Consider the following 24997-nt stretch of genomic DNA (forward strand, 5'->3'; position numbering starts at 1 on the left):
ATGAATCCTTAAACATTTTATTTAATTTGTGTGGTTCGGTTGACGATGACGTGAATGACAGATGATTTATCACTGAAGTAAATCCTATCACTTATGTTTTTGATTTTTTAGGTTTTATGTTTTTGATTTTTTAAGTTTTAATATTTATTCATTGGGTTCACTAATTTTTTAAGTTTATAATATTAAAGAGTTAGATTTATTAGTTCTTTGAGTTTATAATATTAATGTTTTTTTGTTTAATATTATTGGCATTCATTATTAATTTTTTTTTGAGTTTAATATTAATTGGCATTCATTCATAATCCCTTAGTATTTTAGTATTAAACTTTTAAGTAAGAATAAACAAAAGGAACTAATATTATAAACCCAATATAGACAAACCCTAAGATAAATATTAAAAATACTAAAGTCTAAGGATCATAATAATAATAATTAATAATACTAATATTATTATGAATTTATATTATTATAATAAAATTCATATAGTAATTATAAATATATAAATATATAAGAATATAGTTACTATTATTTGTATAGTTATTAATTATCATAAATAATTGATTCTTATTGTTATTATTATAATATATATAATATATTTATATTATAATTATAATTATAATTATGATTATATTTATATATTATTATAATATAATAATAATAATATAATATTATTATAATATTATAATCGCATATTATTATTCTTTTTATTATTATTATAATACAATATAATTGTTATTATTTTTTTATAATTTTATATTATTATATTATTTTAATAATATAATGATAATCTAATATTATTATGAGCTATTTTTTATTAATTAATATATATTAGGAGTTGATATTATTATTATAGTATTAATATAATATTTATATAATAATATATATAAATAATCTGATTGTTAATATTTAAATAGTTATTAATAATCCTAAATACCGATAATAATTAACCCGATGTATACAAACCCTAAGTTATTAAAAATACTAAAGACTAATAATAATAATAATATTATTATTATGAGTTTTTGTTATTATAATAATATTAATCTATGAATCATAAATATATAAATATATAAAAATATAGTTGCTATTATTTATTTGTATAGTTATTAATTATCATAAATAATAAATAATTGGTCTTTATTGTTATTATAATATTAATATATTATAATAATAGAATATATATATATAATATTATATATAATATTATTATATTATTATTATTATTATTAATTTTATATTATTATATTATTGTAATAATATAATGATAATATATTATTATGAGCTACTTTTATTATTAATTAATATATATTAGGATTTTATATTATTATTATAATACTAATATAATATTTATATAATAATTTATATAAATAATTGTGTCGTTAATATTTATATAGTTATTAATAATCTTAAATACCGATAATAATTATTAATGTGGTTGATATAAGTCTATGAGTGTATATCAACTACATTGGAATATGTAGTTTTTTCTGCACAAAAAAAAGCTATATATTTGTATTATATTCATGATGGAGGATTGTATAAGCCTATACATGTATCAATGGATAATGTCGATAGCAGAGGCAGATATGTGGTCCAAGCCACATATTCAAGATAAAAAAACATGAGATAGATTTCCTGTTCAACTACAAAAATATTGTGTAGGGGATAGATTCATATGTGCAACAGATATAGAGAAAAAGGATTCCTATGGCAACAAAGTGTGTTCAAACCTTCGCAGTGAAATAGGCCAAAATATGGGAAAGTAAAAAACATACCAGATATTATCCATTGATAGAGAATTATGTACTTAGAAGACAAAAGTCCTGGATTTGGAAGCTGTTGCTGTCCATTGTGATCTGCATCCTCCAAAAACCTTGGGGTGACGTTAGGCCCATTTTGGATAAAGCATCAACTTTTTTGTTTTTGTTCCTGTCAATATGTGAAATAGAATAGTCCCTCTTGGTATTCCATAAAGCTGCAATCCTGTCCAGCCATCCAACAAGATGAATGTTTTTTATGTTGTGTTTTGACAAGACATGATCAGTTATAACTTTCGAGTCTCCAAAGATTTGCAGATTCAGAATGTCAAGAAAGATACAAAAGGAAAGAAGACCAGCTAATGCCACTGCCTCAGCTCTATTGTTTGATCCTGGTCCAACATTCCAATGAATTTCAAAAGCCTGACCGTCTGCTGGAATGATGTATACACCACAAGCACACATCCCATGTTGTGCAGCTCCGTCGAAATAGGCACATGGAGCAGCCGGAGGCACCGATGTCAATAAGCTTCTTCCCTTCCTGTTCCTGTTCTGACTTGACAAATCAAGAGCGTTGTATAGAGATGCGATAGATTCAACAACAGAAGAGAGAGATTCCTTTTTTGAACTGAAGATCATACCATTTCTCCATTTCCAAATGACCCAAATGGTCAATAATGGGATGGCCCGCCATTCTTTGTTCATAATACTCCATCCTTTAAAGGCTTTAGGAATGGATGGGAAGGAGCTGTGAGTGAAACCATAGAGAGCAGCAAGATTCTGCCATATAGGTTGCACTTGTGGACAAGAGAGAAATAGATGTGTGTTATTCTCAGAGTTATTCCTGCAAAGAAGGCAAATGGCAGGCCTGTGCCAATTTCGTTTTTGCAAGTTATCCCAAGTGAGATTCCTATTATGAAACACCAGCCAGGCAAAGATTATGATCTTTGTGGGGCATCTCAATTTCCAAAAGGTTGAAGGAAAGATGTCTCCTGTAGTACCTGCATCAGAGATTAGAAACTGTAGATATATATGCTTAACATGGACTGCCGAGGAGCCACCAAGCCCCTTCCAAATGAGGAAGTCATTATCCATAGAGCGATATATGCCTTGAGCCCGCAGCAAGGATATAATAGCATTCCACTGAACTACCATATCATCACGAAGTTGTAATTCAGTCGCAGTTTTCCAAATAGGAATGGCTCCTTCCCATTTTCGAATGGCACTAGCCCAGAAAAAGATACCCCTGTTGTGGAGCGATCTCATTAACCGAGAAGATATGTGAATTTTTCCAGCCCCTCCAACAAATTCATCCCATCCTATCATAATCTTTGATCCAGTCTAAAATTTCCAGATTAGATTTTGCCTGAAATATGGTTCCAGTTTCCTGAAGCCTCTCCAAATAGCCGAGCCACGTGTGGACCCAATGTGGTTTTCCCTAAACCAGTAAGACATGTCCTTGTTATCCATGTATTTAGCACGTATGGCCATGCTCCATACCGATTTACCCATAATTTCTTTCCACATAGATTTACATAGAAGTGCCTTCCTAAAAAATGATAAGTCCAATAAGCCCCATCCTCCCATATTTTTAGGGCGCGCTATCACAAAATTTTGGTTAGGTGGTATTTATATTGCTCTTTGTTGCTTCCCCATATAAAATTGGCAGTCAGCCTGTTCAGATTGTTAATGATAGTAGATGGGATATAGAACAGGTGCGCCCAATATACCATTCTTTGTACGAGAACAGCTTGAGTCAAGATCGTGCATCCACCTATGGATAAACATTTATACTCCCATGCAACAATTTTCTTCTAAAATCGATCTACTATCCAAGACCAATCAGCCACCCGATATCCTACAGATTTCAAATTGAATCCCAAATATTTGAGCCCATTCCGAAGTGGAATTGCTTTGATGTTGTATAGCTGTGTAAGGAAAGTTATCAGGTCCCCATTTACATCTTCTACATGAAAGGATGATTTCCCTTCATTCACAATCATGCCAGTAGCGTTCTAAAATCTTCCCAAGATCTCATGTAAGCAAATCCAGGTGGTTCTCCACATAATTATTTTTTTGTTGACATTGGAATATGTAGTTGTATACATATGTTTCATATAAATCTATCAGCCTTTATAAATCATATTGGTAAATATGATTGCCCTAGTATATATGCACTAATATATATGACCACTCATAATGAAATTACTTTTAATTATACATACCTCAATCTAAATTCAAATAATAAATATATATATCTATGATCATTGACAGACACGGGCTCCCTCTAGATTGATGCTACCGTATATTTTTAGGTGATATGATTCCATCGGGAAAATAAACTAATGAGACGTATAGTTCAATAACTGCGAGGATGAGATTCTTCAGGAAGCACATGATTTGGATGACCCAGTGCTTGTTCGAACAATGAATCTTTAAAGATTTTATTTAATTTGTGTGCTTTGGTTGACGATGACCTGAATGACAGATGATTTATCACGAAAGTAAATCGTATCTAGGGCTTAATTCAAACCTCACCTGAGACTTGTAAGATCTCTGGTCACCTAATGAAGATGAGAGACTTGTCGCCTATATCATCAACTGCCTACAGGACTACTCGTAGAATGTGATAAAATCAATTCAAAAATATTTACAAAATCTAAACTTTTTAAGAAAACATTTATAACCTTACTTCAATCATGAAAAACCCAAAAAAAAATGTTTAGTTTTCATTGCAATAGTGCAAATGAAATCCAAGTGCATGCCGGTGACAAATTAATAAACGATTACCAATGAAATAATTGTTTTCAATGAAAATAGATATAATTTTGTTTTTCTTAGTTAGTTCATTTGAATCTGGGTTAATTGAGCTACCTCAATAGACCTAGGGTTTAATTATTGCAATTACATCAAATATAAAAGTATTCCGGGAAAATTATTATAATGTCTACATAAAAGTAATTTAGGAAAATTTATGTCAATGTTTATTTAATTTATCCGCTATTCTTATTTATTTCAATATTTTTGTCATTTATAAATTATTTTTATTTTTATTATCAATTTTAGAAAAATATTAAACTGAAATAGATAAAATAAGAGTGAAGTAAAAAAATTGATCTTTCTCTTTGTTATGTGATTGTTTTTTTTATTTTTTAAAACATTCCTTGTATTCTATTTCTTGTTCACCTTGAAAGGTGGAGAATCCTTCCTCTTGTTAATTTTTGAAGCTTTGTAATTTCACAAGGAGCATCTTATAGTGAGGTTTGTATTAGTTCAGAGCATACATAACACCCAACGGATTTATACTCAGAGACTTAGATGGCAATAGCAAGGAATAATTCACAGAGACAGAAAAATAGATAAACAGCAAGATTACTTCGTTAGAAACAGCGAAATAGATAAAACAATCACTGGAGAATAGAAATCACTTTGCATTACATAACAAGCTTGGGCCTCGGCTTGCTTGCTTTCTTTGGCCAGAGAAATTACAAATTTATAGAGGCAAAAGAAGGATCTAGAATCTTGTATGTGATTCAGATGGAGATCTGGAATGACCTAGAAACCATTGGCGGTGTAGGAGGATCTAGAATCCTGCATGTGATACTAGAAACTAATGGCGGTGTAGAAAGATCTAGAATCCTGGAGATCTAGAAAAATCCAATCTAGAAGGATCTAGAATACTGCGTGAATTTGGCTTCACACATAACATTTTCCCACTTGAAGCCAAATAAGAATCATCAAGTCACACCGAGTCCTACCATGCCTCTACATAACTCATGTTTATTTTGTGGTAGAATGTTAGTGAGAATATCAGCAAGGTTCCTATTTGTATGGATCGTTTCCAACGATAACTGTTCTTCCTCCAACACATGTCGGATCCAATGGTACCTTAAGTCAATGTGATTGGTTTTTGAATGAAATGCTGGGTTTTTCGCCAAGTGAAGGGCACTCTGACTATCACAATATAACACATACTTGTCCTACTTTATTACTGTCTCTCCTAGGTATCGCTGCATCCACAACATGTCTTTACAAGCTTTTGTTGTAGCTATGTACTCTGCTTCTGTTGTAGAGAGGGCTACTATTTTTTTCAGTCTTGACACCTAAGATACTGCTGCACCTGTAAATGTATACAAATAACCCGTAGTGGACTTTTTGGTATCCATATCTCTAGCCATATCCACATCTGTAAATCCTTCAAGCACAATCTCATCATGACCAAAACATAAACAATAATGACTAGTACCCTTGAGATACCTCAAAATCCATTTTACTGCTTGCCAATGTTGTTTGCCTGGATTGGTAAGGAACCTACTCACTACTCCCATTGAATATGCAATGTCTGGTCGTGTGCATACCATGGCATACATCAAACTGCCAACTGCTGAAGCATAAGGGATTCTGCTCATCTCTTCTTTCTCTTTGTCATTACTAGGACATAATTCATTACTCAGCTTGAATTGCACTGCAAGGGGTGTACCAACTGGCTTGGAATCCTTCATATTAAACCTGTCAAGCACCTTATTGATATATTTTTCTTGTGACAACCATAACTTTCTATTTTTCCTGTCACGCATAATCCGCATGCCCAATATTTGTTGTGCTGGTCCCAAATCCTTCATTTCAAATTTGCTCCCCAAATCTTTCTTCAACCTATTGATCTTATTCCTATCATGCCCAACAATCAACATGTCATCCACATATAACAATAATATGATATACTTTCTTTGATCATACTTCTTGATATAGACACAATGGTCAACTTCTAACCTCTGAAAACCATGTTCCAACATGAATGAATCAAATTTCTTATAGTATTGTCAAGGTGCCTATTTCAACCCATAGAGACTCTTCTTCAACCTACAAACAAGGCATTCTTTTCCTTTTTCTATGAAGCCTTCTGGCTACTCCATATAAATTTCTTCCTCCAATTCACCATGAAGGAAAGCAGTTTTTACATCTAACTATTCACATTCTAGGTCTAATGCAACAACTAGACCAAGAATGACTCTAATCGATGACATTTTAACCAAACAGGTAAGAAAATTCCAGTGAAGTCAACAACTTCTTTTTGGGCAAAACCTTTCACCACCAGTCTTGCTTTATACCTCCTTCTTTTCGTCACCTTCATGCTTAATCCTATACACCCATTTGTTTTGTAGAGCCTTTCTACCTTTTGGGAGGTTTACCAACTCCCAAGTTTTATTTTCCTTCAAAGAGTTCATTTCTTCTTCCATTGCTTTCTTCCATTCTTTACTATGCTCGACTTTACAAGCTTCTTGAAAACAATTAGGTTCACCTTCATTAGTCAACAAAATATAGTTTGAAGGAGGATACCTTTGTGAAGGCTTATGAGGCCTAGATGATTTGCGAACCAACTATGGTCGTGCATTATCAGGTTGAATCTCCTGTAAAGGTTCCTGCATGATTCCTTCTTGCTGTTGTTCATCATTTCCCACTTGTTGTTCTTCATCCTCCTGAATTTGTTGTTCATTTTCTTGTATTGGTTGTATGTTTTCCTGCTGCTCTTCAAACCTGTCAATAACCTTCTTTACCTCCAACTCACCTATAGTCCTCTTGAACATTTCTGACTCATTAAATATAACATCCCTGCTTCTAATAATTTTATGTTTGACTAGATCCCATAGACGATAACCAAAATATTCATCCGCATATCCCAAAAAATGCATTTCATAGATTTATCATCTAGCTTAGTTCTATTTTCTTTGGGAGTATGTAGGGATGCTTCATATCCAAAGATTTTCAAGTGAGAATAATTCAAATTCTTACTAGTCCAAACTTCTTCAGGGATACCGCCATCCAAAACTGTAGTTGGAGATCTATTTATGAGGTAGCAAGCGGTCCTGACTGCTTCAGCCCAAAAATTCTTCTCCAAACCGAAATTGGACAACATACCTCGCACCTTTTCCATGTTGGTACGATTCATCCTTTCTGTGACACCATTTTATTGAGGAGTACTAGGCACAATCTTCACATACTTTATGACAAACCTGTTACAATATTCCTTAAATGCATTTGAGCAATATTCTCCACCATTATCTGTTCTTAAACACTTCAGCAATTTGTTAGTCTCTCTTTCAACAGCAACATGGAATTTTCGAAATATTCCAAACACTTCACTTTTATTTTTCATAGGATATGCCCAAACTTTCTTGGATGCATCATCTATAAATGTTACAAAATATGAGGGTCCTCCTAATGATTTGATGTTAACAGGCCCAAACACATCCGAGTGATCTGAACTTGAAACTACTTGAAATTTGTTTGCAAGGTATTCAATTCAGAATTAAACACGTTTAAAAGATTTCCATGTCTTCAGAAAGAAAACACATGAAATTTTCAGCTGTTCATGACCCATTCAAGCATAGCAGAGTTATTTCCTTTTACTGTTTAACACATTAAAATGAATTTGTTCTGCAAAATAAATCAACCACATATGCAAAAGAAGTTGATAAAGCAGTTCACCCCCTCCAGGGCTACGTCTGCTGGGTCCAAAGGGCTTGTCCTTGTTTTTATTAAATGCTCAAATTGAAAATACAGCTGAATAGAAGCATCTACAGGTGAAATAGATGGTAAAAATGGATTCAGAACACTTGAATCCTTCAGGATTGACTATTGGATCACCTCCAATGGATACCTGCAACCCTATACAGTCTTCACAAAACTGGGCCCTAGTGGCTCCTAGAACTTTCACGGCTCCAAAACCTCTGCAAATGACCTCAGATGGCTGTAAGACCTGCACCAATGGCTTCAGAAAGTCGAAAATACCCAAAATCAAAAAACAATTCGTCCAAAACCGCCTTTCCTAGCCAAAGTTATGGCCATTTAATGATCCCCTCTAGTTTAGCCTAAAAACACTCCAGCTAACTGTAGTGGAGGCTAGTTAGCCCTGCCAAATATGGCGGGACCGCCAAATTTGGCGCTCCGCCAAATAATCCGCCAACTGAACTGCTGTTAGAATAAATGTGCATGTGACCGTTTCCTCGGATTGCGTGCCTAGCGGTTAGTGTTGGCGGTTGGGTTAAGCCCTTGGTTCTCGGCACCTGGTCGTATGGTATGGGAGGGGCTGGCCCCCTTTGGTTTCCCGCCCAAACGCAGTTTGAATTCAAATAAACTTTACCACCGAAACCCTTCATGTCCCGCTCCCTGGCCTAACGGTAAGGTGTTGGGCTAATACATTGTAGGTCGGGGGTTCGATTCCCCTTCCGACCAAAAACCATTTTTAACACATCCGCCCAACTATTCCGCTGACGTCATCTGGGGGCCACGTGGCGGCCACCGGGCTTGCCACGTGGCAGCCTATGATTGGTTGCTGCAAAGGGAATATTCCAAGGAATATTCTGCAGAATATTCTTTTTTTAATTTTTTTTGAAAAATTAAATTTTCTAATGTTATGGACAAATTATTCTTTTGGCCATATCTTCCTCATACGGCGACCGTAGCGCCGGAATCGGCAGGATGAGAGCTTTCCAGTCGTTCAACTTTGAATCAGTTCTGAGCACTTTAAATTTTGAGCATTTTTACAACACTTAGGACATGAGCACCTGATCATGCCTCCCCATTGGGAAGCTTCTGGACCCCAAAAGCCTTCAACTACCTGTTAAAGAGGTGAGGGTACAGCTCCCTCACTCTATCCACCTCCATCCACTTTGCCTTGTTCGGTTTGCTGCCTTTGAAACCAACCCGAACATAATCTACACTGCCCCTTCTTAAAGTGCATGTCCTTCTATCAAGGATTGTATCTTCTTTCAGCTCATCTAAGAATTCTGGCGAGAAATCTTCTATAGATGGCAGCTGAACAGCACTTTCATGGTCAGCATCAAAGGAGGCTCATACAAACGTAAGTTCTCCACATTGACAACAGAATACATTTGCATGTAGGAAGGCGAATCTAATTGAAAAACATTATTTCCAACCTTCTTGAGGATTTTGAATGGACCATAACGAATAGGCTTCAGCTTTTTACCTTCTCCTTGCATACTTTCCTTACTAATGTACAGCCATACCTCATCCCCTTCTTGAAACTTGTGATCGACTCTATACTTGTCGTGTCTTTCCTTGTACTTGCCTTGACTCTTCTCAAGCTGTTCTTGAATTTGCTGATGTATTTTCTGAATTCTCTCAATGAATGAACGAGCTTTGTCAATATCACTATGTCCCTCAATGGCAACATCTTTCTCAAGAATGAAATCAAGAGGTGATTTTGGCAAGTAACCAAAACAAGCTTCAAACGGTGAGGTGTTTGTGGAAGAGTGCTTGGCACGGTTGTAAGCATGCTGTATGTAGTGCAAATGTTCATCCCAAAGCTTGGGATGCTTGCTGCAATAACCTCTCAAGAGGTGCACAATGGTTCTGTTCACAACTTCGGTTTGTCCATCTGTTTGCGGATGGAAAATAGTACTTTTCTTCAACTTTGTGTCCATCATCTCCCATAGGTTGGACCAGAAATTCCCCACAAATTTGGAATCCCCTGTCACTAATAACGGAAGTAGGCAAACCAAAGTGAATCCATACATGATGAAAAAATAATTCAGCAGTTTGTTCAGCAGTTATAGTTTTCTCACAAGGCATAACTATACACATTTTGCTGAAACGGTCAACTACTACATATAAATAATCATGCTGCTTTCTAGATTTTGGCAAACCTCCTACAAAATCCATAGAGATGCTCTCCCATGGTCTAGAAGGTACCGGCAAAGGAGTATAAAAACCAAGCTTCCTATTGCTAGGCTTGCTTGTAGCACATAATGAACAACCTCTTATGAACCTTGAAACAGAATCTACCGTGCGATGCCAATAGCAATACCTCTGTAGATGTGCAACTATTTTGCTCACACCAAAATGGCCAGCAATAAGAGAAGAATGAGCTTCTCTTATGACATTTATCCTCTCCCCCTGTGGTATACACAACTTGCCCAAATGAAACAGCAAATTGTTATGCATGTGATAATCATTTTCCTCTACATGATTTCCTTTACTCAAGTTAGCATACACATCTTTAAAGTCATCATCAAATGCATATTGTTCTATGTAACTATCATGTACAATGGAATCATTCTTAAGTAAAGTAACAGCACCAATAATAGGCCTTGAAAGCATATCAGCAACCTTATTCAAAGTACCTTTCTTGTACCTTATTACCAAATGGAACTGTTGCAAGAAGCCCATCCATCTGAAGTGTCGTGACTATTGTAACTTGCTTTGTGATTGCAAGTACTGTAAGGGCTGATGGTCGGTATGTATAACAGTTTCTTTGCCCATCAAATAGTGTTTCCACTTTTTGACGCTTTGTACCAATGCATACAACTCCTTATCATATGTAGGATAATTTACAACAACACCATTAAAAGTTTCAGAATGAAAAGCAATAGGCTTACCATGTTGTAGAAGAACTGCACCCATAGCATAATCACTAGCATCAGTTTGTCTCTCAAATGGCTATCTCAAATCCAGTAATGCAAGGACTGGAGATGAACTAATCTTCTCTTTCAAAGATTCGAAAGCTTTTTGCTGCTTGCCTCCCCATTGGAAAGCATGCTTCACACTTGTCACTGCATGCATAGGAGCTGCTATAGAAGAGAAGTTAGAGATGAACTTCCTCCAATATTGAGCTGCACACAAAAAAATTCTTACCTCTGTTATGGATTTGGGAGTAGGCCAATTCATAATAGCCTCAATCTTAGTAGGATCAATTCTCAAAGCACCTCCTCCTACTATGTGTCCCAAATAAACCAAAGAAGTCTTTCCAAATTCACACTTTGACATTTTAAGAAATAACTGATTCTTCTTCAAGACATCAAGTACTTTTCTAACATGCATGACATGATCTTCTCTAGACTTGCTGAAAATTAAGATGTCATCTAAGTAGACAATAACGAAATCATCAAGAAAAGGACGCAAGACATCATCCATTACCCGCATGAAAGTTGCAGGTGCATTGCACAAACCAAACGGCATCACAAGCCACTCAAAGAGTCCTTGTTTGGTTTTAAAGGTTGTCTTCCAAATGTCACTTTCTTCAATTCTTACTTGATGATATCCACTGCGCAAGTCTAGCTTAGTGAAATATTGAGCATCTTTCAGCTGGTCTAGCAAATCATCTATCCTTGGGAGTGGGTAACGATTCTTTACCGTTATCTTGTTCAAGGCCTTGAAATCAACACACATACGCCAAGTGCCATCTTTCTTTGGAATCAATACAATCGGTGACCCACATGGCGAAGTACTTGGCCTTATGAAACCCTTGTCCAACAAGTCCTTGATTTGCTTCTTTATTTCAGCATTCTCCATAATAGACATGCGGTACATGCCTATGTTTGGAAGAGGACAATCTGGATGCAAATGGATTTCATGCTGAATCTCCCTCTTAGGAGGCAAACCTGTTGGCTCCTGAAACATCTCATGATATGCATCAACTACATCATATAGATCTGATTTAAGTTTTGGATCACAATTGTCAAATGACTCATGATTCACATAAACCTTGGGCTTAATCATAAGAAGAGAAAAATTCTTACTTGAATTGACCAGCCTTTTTACCTGTCCTACATTCACCATCGCTATATTTGTCTTCTTGCGATGAGCTCTAACAATGAACTCCTTGCCATCTTTGAACAGATGATATTTGTTTTCATGGCGATGAAAGAAAGCTTTCCTGTCAAACAAGTAAGGACTTCCCAAAACAATTCCTGCTATATCAAAAGGTACCACATCAAGTTCAACTGTATCAATAAAATGTGCAGTAATTGCAAAGCGCAATGTGCACTTTCTTGAAACTTGTAAATTTGCATCCTTGCAAATCCATCCAAGTGGATATGGCTTCAGATGTGGAACGGTCTCAAGTTTAAGCTGCTTGACCAAGTCCTCTGATATAAGGTTTTCTTGTGACCCACTATCAAAAAGTGTGTCAATTTTAGTATGTTTTGAAATCACCCTCACATCAAACAGTTCAATTCTTTCTTCCTCATTAGGAGCTTGTACATGGCAGTTTGAGGTACTAGTGCTGGCTTGAGTTTCAATTTCTTTTCCCTTCAAGTTTTTCAAACCCATGGCTGCAATTTTGGTTTCATCACCTGAATCTTCCCCTAAATCTTGTGGTGTAGATGTAGTAGCAGCAATTTTCTGTTTCCCTTTCGATTTGTTAAATTGAGGTCTTTTTTCAGGATATAATTTCCAACAGTTTTTCTCCTCATGCCCTGGTTTAGAACAGTGTTTACAGATCACTTTCTCACTCTCCTGCTTGACAGATGCATTCTTTTTTCCTTTTCCCTTGGAGGTTTTCTCTTTGCTTTTCCGCTTGGGGGGCTTGTTTCTACCCTCTTCAAATGTGTTTTTTCCCCTTGCCTCTAAATGGGTAGCTTGGACACAAACCTCGTCCAGGCTAGTAGGATTAAACATCAAGATGGTGTGTCTAAGGTAGCTATGCAAGCCACCAATCTATTTCAGCAAGGTTTCTTGGGTCTGTAAATCTACCCCTAACAAGAGAGCTCTTCTCCTGAACTCTTGGGTGTAGTCTTGGACACTCTGACCCTTAAGTTGTTTGAAATTTTGCCAGTTCATAATGGCTTTCTGCATGTGAGCAAGAGGATAAAACTGTTTTTTAATGGCTAACAGAAATTCAGGCCATGTTAAGGTAACCTTACCAAATTTCTTGATCTCCTCTTTAGTCTTGGCCTCCCACTAGACCAATGCTGCTCCATCCATTCTCAAAGAAGCCAACTGAATCTTTGTGGCATCATCATGCATATTTTGGATCCTCAAGTAAACATCCAACTGCCTAATCCAGTTGTCAAGCTTTTCTGCATTCACTTCACCATTAAACATTGGTAATTCGAATTTTACATCAAGCTTCAAAAAAGGACTTTTTCCAGAGGATCTATGCTTATGAACAGAAGAAGACGAGGATGAAGAGGAAGAAGGTGAAGATGGGTGTGGTGGATCACCATTTCCTCCATGTCCTTTGTTGGAATGATCATCATCCTTCTTACCTCCTGAAGAGCCCTCTCCTTCATGTGGATGTTTGGACCCTTCTCCAGCCAATTTCTCATTTCTTTCTTGGTACAATATCCTCACCATTTCAGTGAGGTCCAAGAAATCCTTTCTGAAGACTCTTTCTTCTTCTCTTGGATCTGTCTCTATAGGAATTTCTCCTTCATGTTCAGACATCCTTGAAGCTTCTGCTGAGACTCTTGAGGGTGAAATTGAAGGTGGAGGTGATGGCTCTCTGGCCTTCCTTGATTGAGGATTCTCTCGTTCTCTAGTCAACTGTCCTTCCCCTCTTTTGAGTTTCAACCTGGTAAGCATCAATACTTTGCAAGATAGTTAGAATATCTTTGCACAAAACCCTGAGCTCTGATACCAACTTGATCTGAATTTGAAACTACTTGAAATTTGTTTGCAAGGTATTCAATTCAGAATTAAACATGTTTAAAAGATTTCCATGTCTTGCAGAAAGAAAACACATGAAATTTTCAGCTGTTCATGACCCATTCAAGCATAGCAGAGTTATTTCATCTTACTGTTTAACACATTAAAATGAATTTGTTCTGCAAAATAAATCAACCACATATGCAAAAGAAGTTGATAAAGCAGTTCAACCCCTCCAGGGCTACGTCTGCTGGGTCCAAAGCTCCCGACCGGGTTGTCCTTGTTTTTATTAAATGCTCAAATTGAAAATACAGCTGAATAGAAGCATCTACAGGTGAAATAGATGGAAAAAATGGATTCAGAACACTCGAATCCTTCAGGGTTGACTATTGGATCACCTCCAATGGATACCTGCAACCCTATATAGTCTTCACAAAACTGGGCCCTAGTGGCTCCTAGAACTTTCACGGCTCCAAAACCTCTGCAAATGACCTCAGATGGCTGTAATACCTGCCCCAATAGCTTCAGAAGGTCGAAAATACCCAAAATTAAAAAAAAATTCGTCCAAAACCGCCTTTCCTAGCCAAAGTTATGGCCATTTAATGATCCCCTCCAGTTTAGCCTAAAAACACTCCAGCTAACTGTAGTGGAGGCCAGTTAGCCCTGCCAAATATGGCGGGACCGCCAAATTTGGCGCTCCGCCAAATAATCCGCCAACTGAACTGCTGTTACATTAAATGTGCATGTGACCGTTTCCTCGGATTGCGTGCCCGGCGGTTAGTGCTGGCGGTTGGGTTAAGCCCTTGGTTCTCGGCACCTGGTCGTATGGTATGGGAGGGGCTGGCCCCCTTTGGTTTCCTGCCCAAACGCAGTTTGAATTCAAATAAACTTTGCCGCCGAAACCCCTCATGTCCCGCTCCCTGGCCTAACGGTAAGGTGTTGGGCTAATACATTGTAGGTCGGGGGTTCGATTCCCCATCATCCGCCCAACTATTCCGCTGACGTCATCTGGGGGCCACGTGGCAGCCTGTGATTGGTTGCTGCAGAGGGAATATTCCAAGGAATATTCTGCGGAATATTCTTTTTTTAATTTTTTTTGAAAACTTAAATTTTCTAATGTTATGGACAAATTATTCTTTTGGCCATATCTTCCTCATACGGCGACCGTTTTTCGAACCGTTTGCGGAACTAGAATCGGGAGGACGAGCACTTTCCAGTCATTTAACTTTGGATCAGTTTTGAGCACTTTAAATTTTGAGCATTTTTACGACACTTAGGACATGAGCACCTGATCACCGAGTGTACCAATTCTAACACATTTTTCTTTCTGTCATGGCCACCTCTAAGGAATGAAACCCTTCTTTGTCTACCATATATGCAATGCTCAAAAAGATCAAGATTGTAGGATTTCAAACCTGGAAATAAATTTTTATCAACAAGGATTTTTAAGCCCTTCTCGCTCATGTGACCAAAACGCTTATGCCACAAATCTGCTGAATTTCCTTCTTTTGTGACAACAACCAAATCTAATTTTCCTATTAGTGTCTTCAATGTCTATAATGTTCCTGTCTTGGGTCCTTTGGCCATGACCAATACACCTTTGCTAATTTTCCAGCCTCCTTTTCCAAAGCTTGTCGAATAGCCTTCATCATCTAGTCGTCCCATAGAGATTAAACTCGTGCACATTTCTGGTACATGCCTAACATGTTTCAACAATATATCTTGTCCATCTTTCATCTTGATCTAGACATCTCCCACTCCAACAATACTGCAAAAATGATTATTCCCCAAATGCACTCTACCATAATCACTGGGATTATATGAAAGAAAACTATCTTTGCATGGGGTTACATGGTGAGATGCCCCAGAGTCAAGGATCCAATCAAAGCTACTGCTAGATGTATATACACATGCATCCTCTGCTGAAATAGTAAAAAACACATCACCATCTGTGGCTACAGCAGTAGTCTCACCTTCATTTGTGCTGGATGACTTGTGATTTGTACTAGACGGTCTCTGATCCTTTTGTCCTTTCTTCCAGAATTGACATTCTCTCTTAATGTGCCCGGGTTTTCCACAATGAAAGCAGATGATCCTTCCTCTCCTTGATTTTGATCGGCCTCTCAATCTTGATCACCCTTGCTGGCCTTGATCCATTCTCCTACCACGATCAGCTAGAGCTAGAGCCTCTCCTCCCTATTTTTCTGCAATTGACTTGTGTTGCAACTCTTCATTCATTAAACTGCTACTGACATCATCAAACTTCAGGGTCCCTATAGTTGTTGAAGTGCTCATAGCTACAATTAAATTTTTCTAGCTGTCTGGCATAGAACACATTAGCAAAATAGCTCTAATTTCATAATCTAAAATGATTTTAATAGAGGCAAGTTGATTAGTAATAATATTAAATGCATTCAAGTGCTCAGCAACTAAAGCTCCCTGCTTCATTTTGAGATTATAAAGCTTCTTCATCAAGAAAACTTTGTTTGATGTTGTGTTCTTCTCATATAGATCATGGAGCTTCTTCCATAATCCTTCAGCCGTCTTTTCTCGAGACACATTGAAATAAAAATTCTTTGCTAAATATTGGTGGATTGTTGCAATCGCCTCTCTGTCTAGCTTATTCCACTCTTCATTTGTCATCGATGAGGGTTTCTTTGTTGTGCCCTCATTCAGAAAATATTGATCCTTTAAAATCAGTATATCCTCCATCTGTGATTTCCATAGGGAAAAATTAGCCCCACTCAACTTCTCCATATCTGTAAGTGTTGTCTCCATTTTCTATCAAATTCATGCCCCAAAACAAAAAAAACTCCACCTAAAAAATAAAACTTTAATTATTACTCTTTAAAATTTAGTAATAATGACCTTCCTCCTTTTAAAATACCCTTTTCAAAATTCCTACTCCCTTTTAAAATATACTTTTCAAAATTCCAACATATAATTATATATGTTTCATAATAAATATAAAAACATATATAATATTTTAACCTTTTCACATTTCACACATACATAAGTTGGTTTGAAAAAAAAAACTTGACGTATATGTGCGAGCTTGATGTAAAAAAAACTTACGAATACCACGTTTCAAACTCCAACAACACGTTTCAACATAGATCCACAACTTTGCAAGACGTTTCAACATAGATCCACAACTTTGTTTTTCTTTAGTTCTAGCGTTCCTCAGCTATTTCCTGGACAGATCCTTCAACAGCTCCAGGGGTAACAACCAACATTTTAACGAACGCTACCAGAGTAAGGCGATGGCACTAAGCGGCTTGCACAAAGGATATTCGACCCTAGCTCCGATACTGTGGCTTGCACAAAGGATATTCGACCCTAGCTCCGATACAGGTTGTTAGATCAGAGCATACATAACACACAGTGGATTTATACTCAGAGACTTAGACGACAATAACAGAGAATAATTCACAAAGACAGACAAATGGAGAAACAACAAGATTACTTAGTTAGAAACGACGTAATAGATAAAACAATCACTAGAGAACAGAAATCACTTTGCATTACATAACAGGCTTGGGCCTTGGCTTGCTTGCTTTCTTTGGCCAGAGAAATTAAAAATTTATAGAGGCAGAGGAGGGATCTAGAATCTGGAATGACCTAGAAACCATTGGCGGTGTAGGAGGATCTAGAATCCTGCATGTGATTCTAGAAACTAATGGCGGTGTAAAAGGATCTAGAATCCTAGAGGTCTAGAAGAATCTAATCTAGAAAGATTTAGAATACTGCGTAAATTTGGCTTCATACTTAAGAGTTTGGAGATTCTATTATTCTTCTTATAGGACACATCATTAGAGAATTTGTTAGAAATAAGGAATAGAGGTTCTATTATTCTTCTTTTAAAACACTTTACTAGAAAATTTGTTAAAAATAAAGAATCGCAACTAAAAGATTTGAACTTTGGATATTTTAGTTACTACATACTTACATTCCTTTAATTACAAATTTAAGGACTCCCACAACTTTTCAAATAACTTTTTAAAATTCACTGCAATTTTTTTAATTTCAAACTTGGATATTTTAGTACTCAAATTCCTTCAATTACCACCTGAGCGAGCCAGTGCTGGTCAAATAATTTTTTAATCCATTTTTATTTAATATTTTTTTTGAGGAAAATACCTTTTTTATTTATTTGTTTATTTTAATTTCCGATTTCATCATTTTAAGTGTGTATTTATTCTTTATTTTTTTAATTTCCAGTTGCCTCATTTTAAGGGTGTTTTTAATGATTTAATTAATTATTAAAATCAACGAATCAAATGACTAATTCAATAATTGGCATGTTGATATTCGCTGGCAAACGCATGATTTGGATGACCGAGATCCTTCTATGGGAAACACATGATTTGGATGACCCAGATCACGTTCGAATAGTAAATATTCAAAGATATTAGTGCATTTGCAAATCATGAGTCTAACTTTCAACGATCTGACTACGCTTTACCGTACCAGTTGATGCTCATGCCAAGTCATCAACCAGACAAGAAAATTATTATATAACTCTAGGTTTTTCCGGCGAGGAATCGTGAAAGAACAATAATGTTAGTAAGAAAAGGTAGGAGGACGATGTTTGGAATAAAATTCGGAATATCAGGTGCTCCATCTCCATCCCAGCCTGACACAGACCAGTGTGACTCTATATATCTATATACATAATGGGCGAGTTCCCACTTCCAAGCCGACCAAAGCACTTAGCAATTAAGAATCAGCCGTTGTTGATAGCACCACATGCCGTTGTTAATGAAGCGCCTACAGGATGCCCAAGTGGAAGCTGTGCCCTCAGCTCCCGCCAAACAAAAGCTACGAAAGGGTCTCTGGTCACCTGATGAAGATGAGAGACTTATCGCCTATATCATCAAGAATAGCATGCAGGGCTATTCCTGGACCTATGTTGCCAAACAAGCTGGTAAGCTATTTTTCAATGCGGTATGGCAATGAAGATTAAGCATTCTCCTATATTATTTTGATTTTTTGGTTTGTTATTTATTGATGGATCACCAGCTTGCACTTTAATTTCATTTCAGGCTTTTTTTCAATACAGTATTACATTGAAGATTAAACATTCTCTTATATTGTTTTGATTATGTTTGTTTGTAATTTCATAATCACCAACTGGCACTTTAATTTTATTTCAGGCATATTTTTTCAATGCAGTATTGCGATGAATATTAAACATTCTCTTATTTTATTTTGACAATCTGAGTTTGTCAGGATTGAAATAAGGCTATAAATACTTTGTTAGAAAGGTAGGATTGAATTGCTTTATGTGGATGGTAGATTTTATAAATATTTTTGAATTTGATATACAAAAGTGAGGTTAAACAATTAACTGAACTTTTATTATCAAATTAATTGAATAAAATTTCAAAATATTTCCCTGAAACAATTCTTTCTGATTTCATTCAACATGATATGGTACTTGACATTTGGAGGTCAAACTGTTGCAATGTCTGAATATTGCACTTACAATGTCTAAGTATTGCAATTAACTTAAATATAAAAGTAACCCATTCACAAAGAATTGAAGGAAATTTATTAATTGATTCGATTGTCTAAGCAATGTATAAGCTATTCTTATCTTCATTATTAATGTATAAGCTATTCTTATCTTGATTATTCATTTTGGGAATATTTTTGGATGAGATGTACAGGAGTTTGATTGATCGTTCTTTTGTTAGTTTATCCAATTTGGAAACATTGCTAAAATTAAGTTCAATGCAAAATCTACCCATTTCAAAATATTTCAAAAATCAAGTTCAACTCAATTCATAAATTATTCACGAGACAAATTATAACAGTTTTCCATGCTGGATCGATATATTACATGCAGTAGTGACGATTCAATGCTAATGCATATGCAGGGCTGCAGAGATGCGGAAAGAGTTGCAGGCTGAGATGGATTAACTACTTACGCCCTGACATTAAACGTGGTGGATTCTCACGCCAGGAAGAACAGCTCATTATATACTTGCAATCCATTCAAGGAAACAGGTTTCTTTCTCTTTTTCTCCATTCCAGCTCCGCTCTCTAATCCCTTTCTTTGATATTCACTGCATTCTATATTCCCTGCTAGTCTCCCCCATTAACATGACAACGACGCAGGTGGGCTCAAATTGCATCCCGTTTGCCAGGCCGCACGGACAATGAAATCAAGAACTATTGGAACACTCACATCAAAAAGCATAAACAGAAGCTGAAACAATGCCCCTCCTCTAACAATACGAAATCTAATATCCTGCCTGGTCGTACTGACACCAATACAGTCACGCGGACTCCCATCTTCCCTTTCAATTTGGTGCCCACTGAAGATAATCAAAGTCAGTTTGCAGCTGATAGCGACTTCACCAACAATAACCTAATTTCTCAGTTCTCGGATTCTGCTAATTCATATACCCATCAGACCGTCTCAAGTCAAGCAGTTGTTTTATCTCCAGGTCAAGGCCCGCATAATTATAACACTGCAAAATCATGGGTATGCAATGAATTCATAACAGAATCATGCACGACTACAGTACTGCTCCATGAAGACCCTTCCCCTAGGGATTACTCTATTGGATCCACCGGGATCGCCATGACAGCTGTCGCTGAAAGCGACTGCACGAAAGGATCAATTGAGAACGGTAGCGCTGTAAATGATAATCAGCTCATGATCAACTTTATATCGTTCACAGATGCATCTTGTGGAATGGGTAGTGCATGGAGCATTGGTCATTCATATTCAAATGATGATGATCGGCTGTCCGGAATTAGTGTCGAGGAAGACTACCGGCACTTCCACCATCACGGGAAGGCCGCCCATCAGTCATGCCCGCCACTTATTTCCGTCTCGGCTCCCATTTAGTGCGTCAACTACGCGATCGGCTGCTGACCAGTCTAACCATCTTCATGCTGTGAATGATTGGAAGGATCGTCAAAATTTGAGGGATGACGTAAACTTAAGAATTCCAACGCATATTGATATGAATAGTAAGCAGCAGTGCCATGGCCAGATCGAAGGAGGACGAGTAGGTGTACCCGATCAACTGAGTTGTTCAGGAATCTCCAATGAAGGAGCGAACGAGTTCGAGTATGATGAGTTTGAAGCAGAGCAGATTGTAAAAGCTTGGGCGGAGGATGACGATATGTACAATATCCATATGTCCGTCTGTTCTGATCTCGATCAAATCCATTTTACTTATTAAAGAATTATGTAAATTTTAAGTAAAATTTAATTTAGAGTTGAATTTATAATTTTGAACAATATTACAGATTTTGATGTCCGATGGATTTTGGTATTAGATGCACAAGAAGACATTCAGTTCGCTCTTATTCAGGAGATTCCAAAATATTCGTAAGATTTAAAATGTATACATAGCTTCAATTTAATTTAACTCCAACTTGCTCTTCCTCCTTTCCACACATTCAATCCTGAAGCAGTCAGATGACTTGCCGGATATTCGCTCCCGTTTTTTTTTTATAATAATTCCAGTTTCTTATGGCATGGGTGGAGGACGGAATTAAACTTTCTGTGAGGCTGCCAGGCATTATCCCATTATGAATAAATCAGCCTTCTTTCAAGTTTCATACAAAACCAGAGCTAGCCCAAACCTAGGGTTAGCCTAATAAAAAAAAGGTAGGAGCTACTGCTTTCAGTATGATGCGTGTAACAGGGAAAGCCAGTTGTAAAATAACAATATGAGGCGTGTAGGGAAACGCCAATTGTAAAATAATCAATTGGGTTTGATCTTGACCTTGAATTTGTCTATAATAGTATAAAGTTTGATTATGTTAAAATACAGCTTTTCGTGATGTCATTTTCCTTTCTAACAGGTTTATGCTTCTTGATTCGCTGTGCATTTAAAAAAATTGGGACATTTTTCCGGAGGGGCTTCTAAAATAATTAAAATCATTTTTAAATAAATTGTATTAACTTAAAACAAAAAAAGCTTGTGTATTATTTTAAATATTGTTTTTAAGTAGGTATTTCAAATAAAGATAATGTGTAAAATATATTACACAAGTATTATTGTCTATTAAGAGATAATTTCATTTTTCTCTCTCTAGGGACAATAGTTAGGATTAAAGACATATTGTTTAGAGACAATAGTTGAGACTAAAGACATATTGTCCTTATACACACCATTTGTTTGTATAAAGACAATATTTTTTTAATCCTAGCTATTGTCTCTCTAGAGACAATAAAAAATATATATTTAAAGACAATATAATATCACTTTTGTCTCACAACATAAGAAAATGAATCCAGAAAAATATGTCATGTCACCATTGAAATAAATCAATATAAAAAGTATTTAATTAAAAATAAACTACAATCTCATTGATTAATTCATGTTAGGGCACAGTGGAATCGAACCGCCAACCACCTCGTGCTTATAAGACAAATTCTCTTCCATTCAGCTAACACCCTTTGAAACGTGAGCTATGGGAGTGCTTGAAATTTCATATAAACATCTTGATTAAAAAAAATGCATAATAGGATAATCTTAAATAAACATATTAAGCAACCCTCTTCAATAGTAGTGAGCTTACCGAGGCAAATTCATTTTTGAGAAGAAAGATGAAAACTGACATATTGTAAATGTGCATTCCCTAGACAATATCCACAACCCCTATAAGAAATGACTAAGAAGCCAGCAAATCACATTCCTCCTTAAAAATATAGATGATAAAGTTTCGATCTCCTAAATTGTAGAATTTAGAATGTTGATATGAGATTTGTCCACAACATAAACCAGCTTAAATTTTCTAAGTTACTTGAACTCACATTGTATCATTGTCATGTCAATCATGTTGTTGTAACTACTCATGTTTAGAGCTGAAATAGTAGCCTCTATGATACTAAGGTTCGTTGCCAATGCTATAGCTAATGCATTCTATGAAAAAAAGCAAGAAAGAAGATATAGTTTATAGTATATACCGTTTACGTTTATTTCATGAATTATTTTAGATGTAACTCCTCAAATTACTAATGAGATTGAAGAATTGTACCTCTATGTTGATGATGGCACGAACATTTCCTTGACTCTGTACAAATTCCAAAAGGTAGACAGGTTCATGTATTTCCCCACATTAGCTTTTGTAGGAATCCCTAAAAGATTATAGAAATCTATATTAAAGGGGTTGTAAATGTTTGTTGCATAGTCTAAGTAATTCATATCAGAATATTACATCAGTTTCCTTCTGGAATTGCAAAAAATGAATAATGTTTACTATGCAAGATTTTATCTCCATGAACGTGTTATATTTAACAAAGCTAAAGTTCTTGATTACTATTGATAAAAGGAGGGAGAAGTTAACAATGTGCAATCATTTGAGGAACGATTCAAATTATTATGCTTTTGAAAGTTTCGAAATTAAATCGTGAGCTAGGAAGAGATTTTCTATTATTTTCACTTATTCAACCAGCTTGGATCAAACTTATGTGTCAAGCTTTGAATTTCATTCCATGTGAGATCAAATGTGAAGATGCTTGGATTGTTCTTTGGGGTATCTAACACCATTTTGTTGATGTTTGGTACTGTTGGTAGGCAAGATGGGTAAAACATTGAATTTGATAAGATATTTGTTCCTATCATAAAGTGTTGATTCCCTATAGACAAGAACACCATTTTTTGTTATTTGGACAACACAATTAATGTAGTCAACTCCATCACTTATCGTAGCTTGATAGGCAATATCCATACAACCTGGGTAGTCACCTCTAGCTCCATTGTGAGAAATTATTAATGGTTTTCCTGGAACCACCAGTTGAAGCATAGTTAATGTTATTAGTGCATGTATAGTACTCGAGATTTTAAATATTTCCAGCAGAAACTATATGAGAGTGCTAAAAGGAATAGGTAAAAAATGACTAACAAGCACGCAGGATATGAAGTGAACTGTGCACCTACTTTGGAGGATATACTCACATTGCTCTATGCATAGCAAGCTATATTTTCATCAATCCACATAAATTCAATTAGTTTATAATTATTGTGAGAGAATTTCAACTAGCAACCAGACAAATATGACAAAAAAAAGGAGAAGAAAATGCACTATAACTAATTGATAAAATAAAAAATAGAAGCAAAATACTATCTACACCACCAAATAGAACATAAGATAATGCATCAATAAGTTGAGAATTTGTAAGAATAATGTGTTTAGATTTTGAATTTGTATTGTTCAAGAGACACATTGTGTCATGGAGACGAAATACAAGATTCATCCAATAACATGCCTTGCAGAGTGTATAGATAGAAATAAAATACGTTCTGAAGAAGAGAGAAATATGAAGTGTTGTTGATTACTTTCATTGAAACTCTATTAAAGGATGGCCATTTTCCCTCACTTTATAGATATTTGATCCTCTTAAAGGAGGCTCCTAGCTCATGCAATGCACCTTCCCTAACAAATGAAGTAAACTAGATTGAAGTGTGTATATTTTTACTGTAGATTCAACAACTTATGTGATATGCTAAAACACAAGACAAGAATCTACTCTACTCTTCAACGAAATCTAAAATTGATCGATGAACACAATTAGAATAAAATAATGAATATCAATCGCACATAACACAATATTTCTCTAGGGAAAGAAATTGTTCAAAACTCCAACAATCTATATTGCATTAACCAAGAGATCTCAAAAGAAAATACAATGCTTTCTCAACCCGAACAATTCCTTCACAAGTACAATCTATCTCGTTGCCTCACAAGCCAACTCAGGCCAACAGTTAGCCAATTTTGCTACCTTCCAAGCCCCTACATCCATGCGTAATTCCTAATAGAATTAGCCCATATTTAATTGGGAATCCACTCTCCATAAATGCGCACAATCCATCCATAGGCTC

At 35.9% G+C, this 24997-nt stretch overlaps 1 protein-coding gene across 1 annotated transcript; it reads left to right on the plus strand.

The window, feature by feature from the left end:
* Positions 1–18893: 18893 nt before the first annotated feature.
* On the plus strand, positions 18894–21006 carry LOC149247916 (uncharacterized). The gene is made up of 3 exons (XM_089446181.1): positions 18894–19071; positions 20027–20156; positions 20268–21006. The coding sequence occupies exons 1-3, from the start codon at positions 18894–18896 to the stop codon at positions 21004–21006; spliced, it is 1047 nt and encodes a 348-aa protein (XP_089302307.1).
* Positions 21007–24997: the final 3991 nt, after the last annotated feature.

The sequence above is a fragment of the Pinus tabuliformis genome, chromosome 7 (assembly GCF_031772625.1).
Source record: "Pinus tabuliformis cultivar Carrire ecotype Pingquan chromosome 7, CPIR1, whole genome shotgun sequence".
In the NCBI taxonomy this organism is placed as follows: domain Eukaryota; kingdom Viridiplantae; phylum Streptophyta; class Pinopsida; order Pinales; family Pinaceae; genus Pinus; species Pinus tabuliformis.